Source organism: Cuculus canorus, chromosome 7, assembly GCF_017976375.1.
Source record: "Cuculus canorus isolate bCucCan1 chromosome 7, bCucCan1.pri, whole genome shotgun sequence".
Classification (NCBI taxonomy): domain Eukaryota; kingdom Metazoa; phylum Chordata; class Aves; order Cuculiformes; family Cuculidae; genus Cuculus; species Cuculus canorus.
The window spans coordinates 35,578,168-35,598,542 of record NC_071407.1 but is presented as its reverse complement, the minus strand read 5'-3'; the positions used below and the strand labels follow the sequence as shown (position 1 = coordinate 35,598,542).

The window sequence follows — 20,375 nt, the reverse complement described above, 5'->3', positions numbered from 1 at the left end:
TCTCAATTTATTACACCCTCGTTTTTGATAACTCAGACAATAAAAAAATTATATTCTCTTGGTCATTGCGTCCTCCTCGGGTGCCTGTGTGTTCCTCATCAGTTTCCTACAGTATCTAGCTTTCAATTTACACAGAGTACGTTCACCTTTCTCTTCGCATGTTTTCTGTTTCCTTAGTTCCACAAGACTTGTTTTCTTCTGAACTAAAGATGTGCTTTCACTTGTATGCAAGTTACGGATCCTTCTCACCCTTAGGTGTAAGATTTTAATACCCAATAAAATTCTGAGTTGGACTTAGAAATCTATGTGTTGATCTGGCTCATAATTTCTGACTTATAAAGCCAGGCTCATGCAAACCCTGAAGTATTCTAAAACATAGTGATAAAACAAAGGGGTGAAATAAAGACTTCCTGTATTTATTGAGAGCACCTTAAAAACCTCGAAGCATCAGGGGCTCTGCTTTGCCTCCAATGCTCTCCCAACCTAAGATACTCTTTTCTTGTAGACAAACGCTGGTGACTGACAGCAGTGATGGGGGATGAGCTTGCTGTCTTTTGGACAGAGAACAGCATTCCAGCTGTGACCTTCCTGGGTTTATGTGGTCATCCTAGCTTGTGTTTATTGCTATTAGTATCACCGCCAGCCTTCCAACTTTATTCACTTCCCTTGCGTTCCTGTGCTGTCTGCATGCTTGGGAGCAAACACAAGGGGAGTTGCAGCTGTGACTGAAAGCTTTTTTCTTGGGGAAAATAAGCTTTTGAGCCTGTCAGCCTTCAAATTATGGCTCAGATCAAGAGAAGTTCAAGTGAGCAGTGCATTTCGGGGGTGAAGAGCACAGGCTTATGGCTCTGTGCTCGATTTTTTTCTGTGTATGGCAGATGTAACGGAGTCACAGCTGCTTGCATCCATCAGGGCTGCAGCTCAAGGTTACGGTCCCATGCTCCACTTGGGGTGAGCTCTGTTTAGAAATATAAGCATTGTCTCCTTAATTAAGAAATTAGCAGATATACAGTTTATGAGGTTGATAGGTTACTGTCAGTAGGATAACTTCAGTGTATGTGATTAGGATTGATGGCGTTGGGAAGCAGTTGTTTTCCTCTGCAGGCAGGCTATCATGAAGTTCTCTCTAAGGAGCAGGATGTTATCCCACATGGTCCAAGTTAGCTGGTGAGACTGACCCCAAACCTTTCAGAATCATCATCTTCAAAGCAATTCTGTTCAAGGGGCTTGAAGCAGAGGTCCTCATGCCCTGACCTATCTGCGCCCACCTGCTGGTGCCTAAACTGGGCTGCAGCAGAGGAGAGGGGGAGGGAGCGTGAGCAATCAGCTAGTCTGCTGCCAAGGCAGGGCTGGATGCCTCCAAAGTAGTCCTGACAGGCAGCTGTCTCACCTATTTTTAGCAATTTGCTGGTGATGAAGAGAGTGGTGATGGAATAAATCCTCCCCGGCAGGTGATTTCAGTATTCTCCTGTCCTTAACATTCAATGCTTTCTGTGTACATATACACGTATACGTATGCATTCACAGGGTTCCCCTCCATTCCCCAGTGTGTAAGTCTCTTCCCTTATGATGTTGTTACGTGCACATCCTGCATCTTGTCCTGTTCTCACTGGACCAAGAAAACGGTCCTGCAGCAGCGGTTTTGTATATCTTGCAGTTATCTCACCTTCCTCTTTTCCATCTTTCTTATAGCAATCTGATTTATATAGGTCAGTTTTTCCCACAGTATGTTCTGGACCCTTAACCATTCCTGCTGTTCCCTGTGAGATCTTCTCCAGCTGGTCTGGCTCTTCCTTGGAGTGCATTGTCAGCAGCTGAAGGCACTTTCTGTGGGTACATTCCTGCTGCTGGCTGGGGTGAAAGGAAGGATGTGCACATCTCATGGATTATGCTGCTGTCTGCTTACATTCTGGGACCTATTTTAAGCTATGGCTGGTATCCAGAGCTGTCTTCTCGGTCTAATTGTTCATATTCCTCTCTGGAATCTCTCTTAATTTTGGTGTGTTCATTGCAGTTCTTGCCACAGATTCATTGTGCTAATTTACACCAGTGTCAAGTACCATGAGAAATAAGGAGGGAAGCAAAGCATTAAGAGGTCGTGTGAATGGACTGACATCCTGAAAAACTGAGCTGTGAATCTTCATCATTTCTGGTTGCTTTCTTATTAAAGTTTCAGCTAATTTAGTTGCTGAATACGGTTAAGCTGATGCTGACACCGAGCTCCTCACTGTAAGTGCTCCCAATCTTCAGAGATTGCCTATTTTTTATGAATGTTGTGTTCAAACTTGCTTTTGCATTTCAGTATGAAAGTATGGCTTTTAAACCTCACATAGATGTCTCCAGATGTTTATGTAGAGGGACAGTGGCAGCTTCAGTCAACCGAAGAAGGCATCTGTCAGGCAGGATACCTCTCTCCTGCTTCTTATTTGTTGGCAATGCCTTTGCTGACTTTTGAGTGCCCAACTTCTTGCTAGATCTCCTACGTTTCCTTCTGAGACTAAATAGTGTCTGATAGCTAAGTACTTTTCTATTACCTTCAAATTTAGAGCTGTTACCAGCACTGTTATCTCTGGCGCAAAGCTTTGTTATTTTAGCACGCTGTTCTGCTTCTCTCGCTCAAAGAAGAAAAATACTTTAAAATGAGGGATTGTGATTTCTCTAATTGGAAGACCTGCAGCTGTGGAGTATCATGCCAATGCCTGGTATGAGTCCCAGGATCTTTTGTGGATGTATATCCTATGGTTTCATTTAGCTTTCGTTTAGCTTTCTCAAAGAAAATTTTGCTAAGTGAGAATTTAGCAGTGAGTAGTCCTCTGTGGCAGCTAGGTGGTTTTCTTTGGGCGTGAGGAGCCTAATCTTATGCTTGATTTTTGGCTTTCTCCAGGCGTTAAAAAGAGATTACTAAGTAGGTGGGAAAAACGATCTTTGCCTCAAATTCAGTTCACTCGGGGGGAGCGAGGGAACCTGAGGAGACCAGTAGGGCTGAAGCATGGCAGCGAGGATATGGGGCAGGCACGCTCCGTGGAGAGAGGCTAGCAGCTAGTCTTGGCACACCATGAAGGGAATCTTTGTATTTTCATTTCCTTTTGCGCAGAAGCTGTAGCAGCAGGCATGCCATCGGAAAGTCAGCCTCATGAACAACGGAGGTGAAGTCTTCAGTTGCTGGTGGCAGTCCAGTCCAGCAGGGTGGATGTTTCTGCAGCTGTGGGTTTTTTTCCAGCTATACTCTGACATCTGTGCTGAAAGACTCCTTTATGTGGGCACAGTATGGAAGTTGCAGTTGTTGGAAGCCAAGGATTTCAACAGAGGATGGTTGTGTGGGATGTAACATCGATGCAGTAATAGCTGTAGGTAGAGAGCAGGTCTTTCAATGGTTAATTCACTGAGTTGTTTGGACTGTGGCCTGGAGGTAAGGAATAGCAGGAACTGTTTAAAACCTTGCTTGAGAAGCAGGCTACAAACTCTTCTTTTATTCTCATAGCTTGTTTTGCTCCTATGCTGGGGAAGAGGTCTAACTGTAGAGTAGAGCTAATTATGTGGATAAAGCTAGAGGGGGGAAAAAGGCCAACTGTATATAGGCTGTGTCTGTATTGGTGCAGTCAGCTGACTTGACAGCATGATGGATTGAAGGAATGCGTAGGATTTGCTGAAAGTGTTTGATTTTGTATTTCATCTATCCTTTCCCTGGTTTGCCAGCTGTCAGTCAAGCATTACAGGAATTAATCTTCACTGATACAGCTATTCCCTGGCACCTTTTATACAGACCAGCTTGATTGTCTAGATAAGCCATCAATTTTCTACTGCTATTCTGTCCCCAGGACCTTTTCCCAAGAGATTCTCTCAGAGCTACTTAGGACTGGTGTCCTGCCCACACAAGGGCTTTCCTTGTCAGTGCTGCTGGTGTAACCTCAGCTGGCAACAGCTTATTCAGGCAAACTTCATATCAGCCAAAACCGCAACTCTGCAAGGCTGTGCCAGTGCTGGTGAAACTTTCAGGAAAGGCTTGGGGAGAGATGCCAGCATAGACTTCGTGCTGCAAGAGGCGGATATGTTGCCTGGCCCTTCTGGGTATATAATTCCTTATCTTAAGATGCTTGTGGAGGACTCTGGTTTGGATCCTGTCTTTGAAGTTTTAGTTCGGTGAAGGTCTTAAAGATGGTGCTTTGCTATAAGAATTATGAAAATATATTGGCAGAGAAAGGCTCAGGACCTTTTCAGGAAGGAAAGATTAGCATGTTAGACTATTTTGTGTGAAAAAGCATGATTAGTGCCGCTCTTCACCAAGCACTTGTTTGATCTTGTAAAATACGCCCACGTGGTAGAGGTAGATTCTGTCCCTGTGTGGTGGACTAGGAACCTCCAAACTGCTTTAACTGATCTGTAGTGCTGTGGGTTGTTGCATTTCAAAGCAATGCTGGGATCTTGGTAGTTGTTTGAGTGCTTTCAGTACTTTACCGAGATATAATATTTGCCACAATATGAACATAAGTCAGTTTGCTTTTGTCCTAATTCACTCTATTCGTAAGTATGCTCTTTCAGAGTTTATTCTAAAATAATAAACTTTTTGCTTCCCGCCAATACTGTGGAAGGATTGGACCTCTTCAGCCGTTCCCCATCTCTCTTGTACTATGACTGTTAGTGATTTATTGGATACTGGTAAAGAGCGAGTTGTCTTTTATTTTGCTAGTGTTTAATAAGAGGAGCACCTACCCTCATTTCTCCTCCTTGGAAGACAATGCGCTGAGAGGCTGTAAAGCTGTATATTGCTGGGAAGACAGGCAAAGAATCTTCTCTGTTAATTTTGCACACCGCATTTTCCAGGAAACACACACACACTGCGTTTTCCAGGAAACTGGTAGGATAAAATGTATAGCCTTTTGCTTAGATCTTGGGAAACTTCAAAAATCTTAGTTTGATTTTGGTTTTCTCCCAAGGCAGCCTGTTTTGAATAAACTCACAGCTGTAAATGACCATGTTCATAGCTGCAGGGAGTACCGAAGTACCAGCCTTCATCTGAAGGCTGCTGGCTAATAAGCGGCACCTAACCATGTGCGAAGCCCGTACCCTGTGATTAGTCCAAAATAAATCAGGTATGCAAAGTAAGGCAGCTTTGCTTAATTTACAGGCAGGCTAGGGCATTTGCTTGAGCTGTTTGAGTTCTTAGGAAGAGAAATCATTTTATCAAACCATTCTCTTTGTTGCTTGTGACATGTTAACGTATCCTTAGAGATTATAATTTCAGTGATGTTAATGTGGTCTGAGCTCTGTCTGGTTTTCAACAGCTTTACAAGTAAAGCGTAGGAAAGCCATAGCATTGTTTGGTTTATGGATTTATCCTGCTTTTTATTCAATCACTCTATTGCCAGTTGCAATTCTACAAGTTGCTCATGGCTTAGACTCAGCAGTTTTGGGTATTGAGTCTTGGTCTGCAAACAGGGTCACTGAAGATCCTTGCATTTGGACAGCAAGGGAAGGGGTTCTTTTTTTCTGCCAGAGTTGTATTGCCAACTTGAGGATAAACAACTACAGTTTTTGTTATCATAAAACGTGTAGCACTGGAGTTTAGAAGAGTCATTGGTGGAAAAGGGAAATAAACCAGCTTGTCACCTGCTGGAGATAGAAAAGAAATCAGTTGTGCTGAAACAAAGAGGCTGTTCTTTCTGAATCCTACAGTGCTGATAGTAAAACACATTTCTATCACTTGAAATAAATCTTTTTGGGGACGTGGGGATGGAATTCAAAACTAGAGGAGATATGATATGCCCTTACCGGTCTTTCCTGCATGTGTAGTTTTTGTTGAGGGTATAATAATGCACGGAGTCATTTACTCTGGTGTTCTGGGACTACAAAAACTTGCTGTGGTTATTAGTTTGGCTTTTGGGGTGGGGGGGAATTTGATCACAGCAGGGAAAAGCACACAATATTCCAAGGATCACTTGTTTGCTTTTTCTTTGCTATCCTCCACACTGAACTCTTAACAAGCATTTCATTCAAGGGGCAGTTTTGCCAGGCCATCTTTATATCTTTGGCACTCTTCTCAATTTCCTAAACTAATGTTTTCTTTTCCCTTGTACAGGGCTTATGCAGAAGACTCGTCCTCAGTAAAACATGATCCAAGGACAGAGCCAAGCGAGAAGGAGGAGGAGGAGGAGGAGAGCAGCAGCAGTGACAGTAGGAAGGCTGTTGCATCAGACGATCAGGAGGTTCAGCCAGAAGGGAAGAAGAAGAAGCGTTCTGGGTTCAGGGACCGTAAGGTACCAAATTTGGGCACATTACATCTGCAGCCATTGCACTGCAGTGGAAACATGGAGGACACTGGCAGAATATTTTATTCAGATTATGGTACCTCGCATGTATGGGGTCTGGCTTTTGCTCTGTAGTTGCCTTTATTTTCTAAGGGACCTTACTGTTTTGGGAACCTACTTTCTTGGTATGGTACCTTGAGTTTCTTTAGGTTGAATCTTGTTTGTTTGGAAAGCACAGTACTGTCATGCCTCGCTTAATGACTCTGTATGGTTCCAGGTCTGTTACCTCCCTTTGTGTTTTAGGAGCTCTTCTAGAAGCTAATTGCTATCCTTTGGTGCCTTGTTGAATGGAAACAGGGCATATACAAGAGCACTATCAAGGGAATGTTATCGTGAGCTCCTTTGATAACATACTGTTGTTTACATCTGTACGGAAGCTCTCACTAAAGTGCAAAGTTATTAGTCATTGTTAAGCAAGGCATGTGATCCTATGAAACTGAGACTTCTTTCCCCATCCCCGCTTGGGTGTTTGATAAATGACTGGCTGAGAATTCAAGGCTTCTGTCTTGATGGTTGTTAGGAGGGTACATGCAAAGCAGGGAGTCAGTGCGAGAGCTTTAAAGCCATCTTGGACATCTAGCATGTGTCTCGGTGTGAGCCCTTCCATTCCTACGTGTTCACTAGCGAATGAGCTGTATCTGTAGGAAGAAGTAGAGGATGAGCATGGGAGAGAGGGTTATAGCAAAGGTGTACTTTGATTTTTCCTTTAATTATTGCATGGAAATGTAGTTGTCAAAATACAGCCTCACTCCCTCTTCATGGTTAGTTGTGTCTCTCTTGATGAGACTGTTTTTTATATCAGATACAATTTCAAGAGGAGGAAAGCTTGAGTAATGAACTGTATTGTCAACTTGTGACCTGCCTTTGCTATTGGGTGACCCTCCAAGCATTGGGCTCCTCAGAACTGCCTGACAACTATTTTGGTGCTATCTGTAACCACTCTTATTACAAGATGTACGATTTGGTCTGATGGAGAGTCCTGTAACTGGGAGGTGGCAGGCCTCGATATTTTATCTTAAAGCCTGTCTGGATGTCAGTTTTATTGGGCTGTGTTTGATGATTTAATATCTTTGCAGTGCAAAGAGGAGGAAGGGAGTATATGCTCTGCACTATTCCTTTCTGTATGATTTGCTTCTGATAATTATTTTTGAGTCCATATCCTAGAAACTGCATCTCATTAGCTGCTAAATTGTGGATGGTTGTATATAGTGGCTTAACAGCTTTTCATAAAAAATTAAGAGCTGTTTTGTTTGAAGTTGCTGAATCATATTCTGTTCTTGGTTAGTGTCAATTAAACAACTTGAAAATTCAAGTGCCTTGTGGTATTGGGGCTCCAAACTCTCCCTGTTGTGTCATGCTGGTGGCAGCTCAGTGGACTTATATTGTAAGATACTATGCTGAGATATTCCGAATTGTCCAGGAATATGGGGTTTTGGCTTCTGCTAATTTTCTTGGCAACTGAGCGTCAGGTACTCTGACAGCTTCAGAATGACTTTACCTCTTGCCAGGACCACTCAAGAGAAGCACTTTTTTTCCAGTGTCAGCAAATGGAGGCGTGTTGCAGAGAGCAAAGAAATGATCCGCCTTCTTGCACTCCCTTATTTTTGAAAAAGAACATTTGTTGATACAGCAAATGTCATGGTTGATTTTTGTCTTGTGCGGCTGGTTGCTTCTGGCCAGGGAACATTTATTTGCTAGCAAAGACTTTTATTCCAGTTGTTAAGAGATGTATCTACACTGACCGGCTCTTTCCTTCCCATACTAGGCAGGGAGGAATGTGGCCATGCTTTCCAAATAAGACATAAGCCGGGTGTGGAGAGGGCCCAAGAGGTCTGGTGGGAATGATCCTACATGGCTCAATTCAGGAGTGGCTATTTCAGCAAGGAAAGCATTGTTTAAAACAGATCTCAATCTTTTGCCAACATAAACCCTCTTCTCTCTAGCCTTTAAAGACCACATGTACCCTCTGTGACCTGAGTGCCAGAGGTGCTTTGCTTTGTTTAATGCAGGATGTAACTAGTAGTCTCGCAGTACTGGTTTCCACGTGAGCGTCCCTGGTTTGGTCTTGGTGTTTGATCAGCAGCTGTCCTAGTGAGTCATCTGAGGAGGTATGTTTGAATGTTTCCAGCTTGGATGGCAGAGGAAGGTGTGCCCCGGCTCCCTGCTCAAAATCAGGGCTACTCCCAGGATGTGCTGCTCCCCTAATCAGTTGTGTAGCACCTAAGGGGGTTCTGCACAAGGAATTCCTGACTTTTCTATATGTTTAAAAAAAAATCCAAACAACAAAGCCCTCAGTAAAACCCCTTTCCAATTATTCTCCTAATCAATTGGAAATCGTGGAGTTTTCCTTGAGAAAAAAAACAAGCTTAATTGAAAGTGTTTAACACTTGTTTGTTAGCCCAATGTTGCTTTCAATCAAGGTGGTATAATAATAAATTAGGCACGACATTGCTGTTTTGCGTGATGATTCAGTGAAGAGGAAGTTGAAATACAAATCACTCTGCACCTGCTGGGGCTGGGATGGTGTGTGGCTCGTTCCAGGGCACATGTTGTCTTCCTGGTTATGCAATGTATCGATCCTGACTGTGTAAGGGAGGGAAGGAAAAGATCATTTGTGTGCTTTTATACATCAAAGGCTAGTGACTGGTAATACATGAGTGGTAGTACATGATGTGGGTGTGCTGACATGTTAATTAATTATACTAAGAGTTTGCATGCAGCGTTAGGACTGCTTTGTCAAGATACGCTTGGCAGCGTCTTCAGGGTCCCACAGGTATGCTGCCTCAGTGTTAGTTGTGCTAAGTCTTCATTTTAGCATGCATTACAGTAGGAAACACAAAGAAATTTAATTCTAATTACCTTACCCTGCTAAGCTGTGTGCAGTAGAGCTGGACTGCCAGAGTTCCCGTTCTGCCAAATGGTCAGGGAGGCCCCAGTGAAGCTCTGGATGCGAATTGAGTTGTTAATTTGGAGCTTTGTTTTCATGTCTGTGCAGGATTTGTGGTTTTTTCCTTTTAAGCTGAGGCTTAGCATAAACATTGACTGTCTTGACAGCAGCTACAATAGAGATTACTTGCTCATCTTTCTCCTCCAGTGCCCACTCTTATTAATAAATGCCAGAAAGAAACTTGTCCCCTTTGGTCACAGTGTCTTTCTGGAGGCCCCTGATTACATGTGGCTGTAGTTCTTGGGGCAGGAGGAGAATTTTTGGTTGGTCTCTGCTGCATCAAGGACTGGTGTGTACTGGGGAAGGCAGCCACCTGGGTGCACGCCTTGCCAGGAAAGTATTTTTGAGCATTTCATAGGCAAGAGGTCATGGAAGGAGAGTTTTGTTTGGGGTGATTTTACGTCCAGATTGTTTAGAAGCAGTGTAAAAAAGAAACCCACACAGATGGTGGTGTGTACCCCCAAATGCATACACATGCGCTTTTTATCTCCATTTCTCTAGTGAGATCAGGGCACCCATGTTACCATCCACTCTGTGTTAAGCACCCACTCTTGAATAGTGAGTTGTTCCTATTTGCAAGGTCTCGGCTGTTCCCTTCTCGACCTGGCTTCACCTTCAATCCACTGTTGAAGTCAGAGGGATGGATTGTAACATGTGTTTTGCCAGCTGATTAGATCATGTTAGCAAAAATGAGGTAATTGTGAGTTCAGCTGCAAGCGAAAGGAGAGAATTGTTGCTGCATTTACTCGCTTCTTGAGGAAGAAGTATGGTTTCAGTTCTGATGAAACAGCTTGCAATATCCTAAAAAGCATTTTAGATTGTACTTTTTTTGTCTAAATTGTGAATTATTTAAGACCGTTGTTCCTTAGAATTTTTCAGGAATGTATTTGTCCTGAAAATTGTGGGATTTATGTATGTCATGGCTAATTGTTTATGTATGTCATGCTGGAACCCAGAAGCATGCAAATGATTAGCAGTAGCTTACATTGAAACTTGGAGTAGTTGTACATACTCAGATTCTCTTTTGGATCTAAAATTGCTGAAACAGGTAATGCCATTTCTTACACTGCATTGGGGTTAGAGGGACTGCTTTCAGCTTACATGGAGGCGGTAGGTCAGCTCAGCTCAGCTTTCTTCGGCCAGATGTGGCAAGCATTGCATCAGAAAGTGATTGTCATTAAAAATCCTTAATTTTCTGCTTTGCTGTGCTCTGAGACCTAATGCAAAATGAGACTGGCAGCTCTCCACCTGCTGCACACTCAGGGTCTGTTTTTCCAAGAGAGGTCAGCTGCTTTGGTTGGAACCCAAGCCTACTTACATATTTCTCATGAAGCCACAGGCTGTATGGGGACAAACCTCTAGGTTTGCAGATTTGTGCGTGGTTATGCTGCCTTCTGTGACACAAGACTTCTTTTTTGCCTGTGTTGTTATTAGACTTTTGTGAGCCATGCAACGTGGCTTTGGGAGCTGTATGTGGCTTCTGAGCAACAGACTGACCCTTCCTGCTCTAGAGCTGCATATTCAAAATTGCATCTTCAGGAGCACCTGGCAGTCATCTGAGGAAGATTTTCATTCTGCAGTACGTGTGGATAGAAGATGGGATGTCAAATAATCTAGGAAAGGGCTCAGTAATAAATAGATGCTTCCTTATGCTGTAAGTGATGATTTTAATTGACTTAAGGGTTGCAGTGTGGGTCTGAATGGGGTGTTGGAAAATTTCTGTGCCCAAAGTCAAAGCAAACGTAGACTGCTTAACATCAATAAAGCAGGGACCTTGAAGATTATCCCAAGCTTGGATTAAGGAAAAGCTGTCAGTGAATTTGCTGGACTGGTAAGGAGGAGAATTGGTGAAGATGTCAGGTGAGGAACAGCATCTGTGTTGAGAGGGTGTCATGGATGGAGGGGGCTGCTGGTCGTGATCTGCAGCATCTGCTCTTGGCTCCAGTCCTGGACTTGAATCTGTAGTTGGTTTTAGTTGTCTTGCTCAAAGATATAAGTACTTCGCTATGGTTTTGGCTGATTAAGTTGGGTGGAGCGTTATTCATAATGAGGTCAGATCATGCTACCAGAAGGAGTGAGATAAGAGCCTGCAATCACAAGTCAAATGATCACTTTAACATAGCAAATTACTGCCTGCCAGGTGGGAGCTGTAGACAAAGACACATCCAACTTTGCAGCTGGAAAAAGCTGGGAAAGTGCAGGTTGTCCTTTACTGCAGCTCTAGTGAGAGACAGTGACTTGTAAGTTTGCAATAAAACAATTGCTTTTTATCAAATACCCTTATCTGTGGAGGACCTTGTGGACTCAAGCAGTAAAAATGGGATGAAGTTTGATTTTAGGTGCAAAGAGTAGTAACAAATGGGAGTAGTGGCAAAGTTTTTCTTCTGTGCAGGTGGCTACAGGAAAGAGGGGCCTGTTTGTATTCGCTGATGCAAGGACATTTCTGTGTTCCTGATGGGCTCGGTTATGCGAAAGCTATGGTGATGCAAAGAAGAAAACAGGGAGAATGCTTTAGGTATTGTCAAAAGCTTATCAGTAGGACCTTCTGCTGTGTTTTTCTTTTCTCCAGTCACATTTGCTGGACAGGCTGAGCTGGGACAAGTGTAGAGGAGAAAGGATTTGCTTTCCCCTGGCTATTTTACCCAAGCCTGGGTTGGGGGATTAAAAGCCTTTGGCTTATTTTATCCTAGAAATATGAAAAATTAGAGAGGGTTTTTTCTTTCTGATAAACATCAGGGTGGAGAAGTCGTTGGAGTTAAAAGACAAGGTTGAAACAAGACTCAAGCCATAAATGATCTACAGATGCCTTGGCAGTATCCTTGATCTTCTCTGTTTTCTTCCCACAGATCACTGGTTGTTATTTTTCTCTCGTGGCTCTTGGCCAGAATTACTGAAGGTTTCAAGTACATTATGGACTGTTAAAAGTGGTGCATAATGTAGAAATAAAAAGCTGAACTGGGAAGGAAAGTTTTCTGCCCTAGTACATAATGAAATGCAGATCTTTGTGCCTTTTCCCTCCCTTGTGGCCTCAGGTTGTGATTTTTGTTCATAAAAGCTTTCCGTTCTCTTTGATTAATTCTAGCTGTGTCATGGGGAAAACAGTTCTAGGTACAAAATAATTGCTGCTGGCAGTTAGCAAGTGGCAGATTGGTGACGAGATGAGGACCGAGTAAAGAATGTTTCTGTGGAATTTTGCCGAAGTGATAGAAAAGAGGAAAAAGTGAGGCTGGGTGATTGAGCAACCGGCTGTGGCTCCGAGTAGATTTTTCCAAGTCTCAGCTTGAAAGCAAATGTGTCTCCCAGCTCTCCAAGACTTTTCTTTTACTTCATTTATTAACCATAAACCAGACCCTTCAGCACCGTGGTTGAGATGTTGAGCTGCTTTGGATTCACAGATGTGATACAGGTGCCTTTTTATGTTCATGTTTACAAGTGCCTTCAGGGATTTTTTTAATTTGTTTTTTTCAAGAGTCAAAACATACAGATAGTAAAGACTTTTAGTGCTTGTTCTGAATTCTGGAACGTCAGGAGTTGATACTTCCAGCTTTCCTGACTGTTGAAAGGCTGAGGATAGGAGATACTTTGACCCTTTCAGCATTGTTTCTCTTAAGTGTTGTGTTGTGCCACATGGCAACAAACCTGTGAGAAGCAACTGTCAGAGCTCCAAAGTGCTAACAGAGGTATTGGGGGAGGAACCATGCACATCTAATGCTGATTAAATTTCATTTACAGGTGATGGAATACGAGAACAGGATCAGAGCCTACTCCACGCCAGACAAAATCTTCAGATACTTCGCTACCTTGAAAGTCATAAATGAGCATGGGGAATCGGAGGTTTTTATGACACCACAGGATTTTGTGAGATCAATAACACCTAATGAAAAGCAACCAGAGAGTGAGTGATGTGTGTGTAGTAATTTGAGAAACTATGATGACAAAGGGAATTAAGTATACAGTCTATGCCTGCCTGATCTTTAAATTTTCCATCAAACAATTATGTTGTTGGGTATTGTTCTTATTACGTTGAGAGGTGTGGCGCAAAAGCAGGGTGCTGCCGCTGTCAGAGTGGTGTGCTCAACCCATGCATTCTAGCGATGCAATGATATGCAGAAGGATAACAGATACGTAACAAGTGAAGGAGACAAGGCAGAGAGCAACCAGTGCAGCCACACAGGAACCAGACTGGTCTCTCCAGCATATTTAATATCAGAAGATTACCTTCAACTGAAACGTTGTAGGAACTACTAAAGAATCTGCAAAAAGGTGTTGCTTTGTCAAGGAAAGCCTTAGAAATAAAGGGGTCCATCTCCACGAGCTTCAAATTCTCTGCGGACTGCAGGGAGGCATGGCAGCTGTGGTACCTGTGGGGGTTTGGTAGGCAACTGGCAGGAGAGCAGACACTGTTTTTTCTCATCTGGAAGGCTCTCTCCTGAGCATTTGGTAAGAGGTTGGGTTTTGTGGAGTGGCAGGAGAGTTTTGACTGTCTTCTGTTTTGAAGATCCGTGTTTTGTGTGAGACGTGGGAAATCAAATTTCTTGGTCTCCCACAGTATCTCAAAGAATGAAACAGCCTTTTGTCAATTTAAAACTCCTATTCTCTCTGCAGACATTAATGAAGAATTACAGCCCCCAAATGTAACTTTTTGAGAGTGGGATTTATGCACAAACTGTGAAACTGTTTTGGTGCCTTATGTGACAGCTACTAAATAAATACCGTGTACGCTTGTCCTTGGAAAACAACAATATGGAGTGTGTGCAGGAGGGAAGAAAAACAATCCTGGCATTAGTATTAAAGCAAATTGGTGAACTGATATTTAGCTTTTCATCAAGTCCTGAAAATGGCTGTAGTTTTTGTGTGAATAACATGTTGTCATCTTCAGTGAAAAAATAGTTTGAGCAGTAAGCAGAAGATAATGTTCATAGATGCTGAAATTGTGTTGCTGTCTTGTCTGGCTAAAGCTAAAATTGGAACATTGAAAAGCAGCAGTACTTGGTTGAGTGCGAGCCTTCCCATGAAAGTCTTTTGTGTGTGTGTGTCAGCCAGCTGAAAATAGAAAATATCCTATGTTTAAGAAATCTTATTATCTTTTACTTCTTCGGAGTAATATATGTGCAGATTTTAAAGTGCGCACAGAAAATGGGTGGAAGAGTGCTCAGAAAATACCTGCTTTGGGGACAAGTAAAGGTGACTAGTAGGAAATAATTTGTCAGTCTTAGTCACTAACTTTCCATTGTAACTATTATTATCCTGGCTAGGTGAGCTGCTTAAATGGCCTCTGTGAAAGCTGTGGTGCCTTTAAGTGCCTGGAAATGCTGCTAGTCAGTGACACAAAGCAGCCTGTAAAGGAAGAAAATTGCCTTGGTGATACTTACAGGTGCTCCTGGAAAGTGGAATTGAGAGGGAAATTGAGCTTTGGATGCCCTTAAGCAGGCAAAACAGGAGCATGGGCACCTTACATCTTGTTGGTTTGAAAATCTATCCTGAGGACCATTACCGGCATGGACTTGCTTCTAGACAAAGCTGCTGCTATGGCGGTTGTTCCTTACGAGCACTGTACATCATGACAATCACAGTTAATGGGGTTTTTTTAATACATAATGAACAGTAGAAGAGTAAAACACTTAGTGCTACAGTAAAGTCAAACCAGCCGTAACCTTCTTCCCAAATGTTTTAAAAGCTGGTTGTGAAAAAAAAAAAGAAAAAGAGAAGATAGGTCTGATTTTAAAACCAGAAATTAAAGACAAAGAGTGCTACCTGCTGGCCAGTTTATTTCTATACTTTACATCTGTTCGGTACTTCTGACTCATAGGGTAATCTAGATGATAGATTACTAGGGAAATGCCAGGGCTGCTTTCTCCCTTAGTCATTACTTGGGTGTGCCCTCAGCCAGGGCTGGAGCACACTGCCTTCCTCTCTGGTAGCCCCGAGTGCTCCTTGGAAATCTCCTTCAGGTATTGATGTAGCCTGCTGTAATTGCACTAGCTGGGTAGGCTAATGCTTGAACCGAATTGTGGCTTACTTTCCGCAGTCCTACTAACCACAGGGTTTTCCATGAGTGGTATTTGTTAAAAGGTTTTTGCAGCAAGACAGTTACCTTCTGGTCTTGTGGATTAATACAGTCCTGCATAAGCAGTCCAAGATGTGAGCAGGGGATGCTCTGAATGCTCAAGGTGCTGGTTGTAATTTCAGTGAGTAACTTATTGTTAACGTGTCTCCTCTTTTATGGAGAGAAAATATTGTGGAATGTAACTAATACAGAGAGATGAGGTATCTCAGTCCCTGTTATATTTATTTTTAAACCGCTAATCTACTGCAAAGGATCGTATCCCTGATTCATTTTTATGGATTACATAGGGGAACATTTGATTTATTGTCAGTAAAGCATCTACTGAATTGTTGACTGCTTTTTGCTAGGTTAGGGAAAAGGAATGCCAATTCATTAGCTCCTGTAGATTGCTTTCTCTTAATAGTTCAGTAGAGCTTTCTGCTGCAGCTTTCCCAAGCAGGCGAGCTGTGCTTAGGGTGTGACACGCTCTTGCTGAGCTTGGAAGTATCTGTCAGAATAAGCCAAAGAATGGCTTTAAACTTGGAAGCTGCTTATAAAAAAATAAAAAAGTAGATTTCTTTATGCGCTATCTGGAAAGTCCAAGCACCAACAGAAGTGTGGGCAGGGATATCTGCTCCCTGCAGTCCTGTGTTGTTTTTTCCCCCTCTCACCTTCTCTGGTGCCCAAGAGGCAGCTCATCTCCAAGGCTGGATGAGCGGGGATGGTTGCTTTGTACCTGGTGCTTGTTTGGCACCCGAGCCCCAAACCAGCTGAAATTAATACCTTTCAGTCTCCCGTGGGAAGGGTAAGGGTTTGCAAAAATGCCGTTTTAGTTGTTGCAGCTCTTCAAAGAAGGCATGGGCTTTTGCTGAAAAAAGGTATAAAGCCATGACGCTTCACAGGAACTGGAATCCCATGCTCCATAGTTGCAGGACGTTGCTTCTGCATTCTCTGTAGTCCTGCATAGCTGTTGGCTTACCTTAATGTTTCCAGGTGCTTGGACCCACGTGGTGGTGGCCTGCCAAGTCTTCCTCTCTTTCCTAGCCTCTGAGTTCCTTCTGTTTCCCCAAGTTTTTCTGTTTCCATCCTGCATTGATTGTTCTGGGGGAAGCGAGTACTTTGGGTCAAAGGAGTTGTGGCAAGCTAAGCTAGTGTCAGGGTGTTTGGGGCCTCTAGTAAGGATTAAAAGAAGTGAAAAAAGACTTCATATCTAGTCACAGCATGCTGTAACACAGACAGGTTATGTCCAAACTAGTCTTGTTCTTCAATTCTAGTGCTAACCTCTCTGCTTAACCCAAACTTCTGCTGCATGAATGATGCCTTTCAAGATCCAAACCATCAAAGTTCTTTCAAAGCTCAGACAAAAACAGCAATTGTGCCCCTGCAGCCTCTGTGCGCAGGACAGTGTCAGAGGAGAGGAACTGTGGAGGATGGTGCTGGTACCTGGTGACTCAATCAGACTGTATAGCTTGATTCTCAGTTTTTAAATGCTGGGGGGTCTTATATCTGGACTACATCAGCAGCTGAACACCAGCTGGGTTCTGGATTGCTGTAGTGCTTGAGTGATTATTTGTTATTTTGAGTTGGTCTTCTGTAGAACGAGCAATCATGAGCTGCTACAAGTGCTCACCTGGTCTGGTGGGGAGGAGGAGGACTCCCTAGGCTCTTACAGGTTCCTAAACTTGTGCAAAGTGTTTGACTGGGATATTTAAAGACTCAGAAGGAAACAAGAGATGCTGGACTTGCCTTCTGGTTTTTGATGGGGACTTATTTCTGTTTTCTTCCTGGATTATATCTGCTGGAGATGTCTTCAGTGAGTGGTTGTCAGTAAGACAGGGAGGTAACTTGGTGCCTATCTTCCAGAACCAGGAAAGTCAAAAGATGTCAGGTTTTTTTTCTGTAAAAATGTCATTCCTAAACAAGGATCATCCAGTCTGTCATGCCTGATAGGAGAACCCAGGAACCTAGCCAAGGAGGAGCAGCAGCAAGAGTTGCATTTACACATACCCTTACATGTGGTAGTCACATAATTCCATAATCCCAGAACTGTTGGAGTTGGAAGGGCCCTTTGGAGCTCATCCAGTCCAACCCCATGCTGAAGCAGGGTCACCTTGAGCAGGTTGCGCATGAATGTGTCCTGGTAGGTTAGAATATCTCCAGCGAAGGAGAATCCACAGCCTCTCTGGGCAGCCTGTTCCAGTGCTCCATCACCCTTGCAGGAAAAGTTTTTCCCCATGTTCAGGGGAACTTCCCATGCTCCAGTTTGTGCCTCTTGCCCCTTGTCCTGTCACCGGGCACCATTGAACAGAGTCTGGCCCCATCCTCCTGACTCCTGCCCTTCAAATATCGATCAGCATTGACAAGATTCTCCTTACGGAAGAGTCATCGGAAGAAACAAATGATTAGTGCTTCCAGTACAGAAGATGGGTTGGTATGGATGATTTGCATTCATAACACATGTTGTAGAGAGACTGACTGGCCCACTGGGGGCAGGGAGGTAGACGAGGGCAACGTAGTTCCTTGAACAAAACAATTCTGGACATTAACACAAACCTGGATGTATTGCCCCCTGAGAAAACTCAGGCAGCTCACTGTTTGCTCTCAGATTACATTTTGAATTCAGGGAGAAGTAGTATACAAAAATCAGAAGCTGAGTTACAGCTCTGGAGGGGAAAGAAAACATGGTCCAGCATTTTCTCCTCCCATAATGTAGCATATTGCATGCATGGTTCTTCTTCAGTCTTGGTAATTAGCCCTTTTGCTCATCTACTTGCAAGAAAGAGTCCATGTTATATATCGAGCAACAGGAAAGGAAAAGCAGATGTTACCCAAATAATGTGAAAAATCTGACAACTGTATGAAGACTGGAAGGAGTTGAAAAGGCTTTTCCATCAGTGGAAAACTGGCATCCCAAAGGAAATCATGATGGTTTCTAATAGATCTCAACTATGTTCTTGGCATAATATAATTGTTCTTCTGGAAGCCCATTTGTTAAATATTTTTCATAACTGCAATCTATCATCTGTTGCCCCTGGTTTCCTTTTTTTTTTTTCCCCTCTATGCAGGATAATATCAAGAGCTTAGTAATTGTTTAGATATTTATCAAGCTGGTAATTAGCTAGCTTTGAGGGATCTCTGGCATGTATGTTTTTGTTAATCAATAGAAATACAATAAGCATTTGACTTGAGATTTAATTAGAGCCGAAGAAGGGTAACAGCAGGTTATGCTGTGGTTTTTTCCTTTACATAAATAATTCCTTCTCAATTAAAACATCTTCCCCACCCCAAAAATAAAGTAGTAAATGCAGAGAATACAGTTGTCCTGTTGAACACTCTTTTTTTCTGTGTTGTAGCAGGCACTGAGTGTAAATAATCTTGATTTATCTTGAAATATTTTTATTTTGGAGTGCTGTGAAGACACCCTCACATGAATAAGAGTGGGGGCCTTTATTCTTGGTATTGGTGAGTGAAATAACACTTACAGCGATGCCACTTGCTTAGCTACTCCTCAGCAGTGCTGCTGTTTCTTTTGGTCCCCAATGTGGTACTTCCTTTGGTATCAGAATTTGGCGGAGTAATACATAGTGATACTTAAAGATAAAAAGTAAGCTGGCTATGGGCAGCAGATTTGGACGTTGTTGTAGGTCCTCGCTGCTGAAGGTGAGCAGTGCAACACCCTTGGCTGGGTGAGCAAAAGGGGCTTTGATCCAGCTGCGTAGCAAAAGGCAAGGTGTTGTGCAGTGTTTCATGTCAATGAAAGGCATGTTCTGGGCAGGTCGTGGTGAAAGTTCTGGGTTTGTTCGAGCAGGAGCAAGCACGGAGGCGCAGCTGCTCTGGGTGGTCGCTGTGCACTCTGGGGTACCTATGGTGTGTGGTGTGCTGCTTTTCTGTCCCAGGGAGGCTTCCTGAAGCAAAGATTTCTAGATTTCATTGCTGCCTCTATTGAAGGAAATCCTTTAATCTATTCCTGGAGAACAGTATTATAGCCTGTGCTTTACAGTGAAAGGTGGAAAAAGCCCTTTTTTACTTTTAACATGCCTATTAGCTTGTGTTCCTGCAGGTCATCAGCAACAGCCCAGCCAGAGGATATTTGTTTTATGAGTGTATCGCTTACGACCGTCCTGTGGTGACTTTAACTTAGCGCACTGCCTTTTGAATAACAGAGATGTAATAACTAACATTCGTTCCTTTCCTTGTTCAGATATGATTGTCCTCATTCATAGAGTGTTTCCATTAGCTCTCCAGCCTACGCAGACGCTGAATTCCTATTGTAACGTCTTGGAGGAAAAGGCTTTTGAGGTTTTTATGTTGTGTAAAAAAAAGAAAGGACAACACAGGCACCAGGCAACAGTCCTTCTTTTTTCTTGGTTTCGTTTTGTCGGTTTCTAAGATTAAAGACTTGTAGAAAGACATGTAGCTAAGTACATAAAAAGAAAAGAAACTGTATTGGAAAAAGGAAAACTGTATGCCTTCAATGTATAAATGCCCTTTTTCAGCTTTTGGATTGGCTTTTTCTCTCGGGAGCTCTTGTAGGGGAACTTTATTGAGGGACATTAAGAGTGCAGCAGAGAGGTGACAAAATTTTGTGCTGCATTCTGTCCCTGATCTCCAAGACCTTCATAAACCAGGGTTATGTGTTTGCATCTTGTCTGATGCGATTGTGTAGAAGGAGGCTGACATGGTATGGGTAATAATTACATTTCTGTCATGACTACAGTGCTGGCAGCAGTTTTTTCAGGAAATAATTAAATGCTCAGAGCTCTTAAGCTTGAGGACAGACCTGGCAACTTCTACACCTGCTGGGAGGGTTTAGATGCAATTGCAAAAAGCCATATGTAAGTCAATGTCTGTCCCTCGCTTGAATAGTTTCAGGTTACTCAGACGCTTTGTTTTTCCCTGTTTCTTTGTAACATGCCATAGCAATCAAGGAAACACGTGCAAACCTATGTCTCTGTGCTTAGGTGAATGAGGCTGGACCAAACCCCAGTCTGGAGGAAGCTACCCTGTATTCACAACTCCTGATTTCACTACTGTGTTTTTCTTTCGCTGACTCCATCGTTATTGTAATTTATTGCTG

The 20,375-nt window shown here is 42.9% G+C and overlaps 1 protein-coding gene across 3 annotated transcripts in view; it reads left to right on the top strand.

The window, feature by feature from the left end:
* Positions 1–20,375, top strand: part of MICU1 (mitochondrial calcium uptake 1) — a 110,949-nt gene that overhangs the window by 22,261 nt on the left and 68,313 nt on the right. For all 3 annotated transcript variants that reach the window (XM_054072178.1, XM_054072179.1, XM_054072180.1), the window contains exons 3-4: positions 6,077–6,254; positions 12,985–13,147. In XM_054072178.1, coding sequence (XP_053928153.1) covers positions 6,077–6,254; positions 12,985–13,147 — 341 coding nt within the window. The remainder of the gene's footprint in view (positions 1–6,076; positions 6,255–12,984; positions 13,148–20,375) is intronic.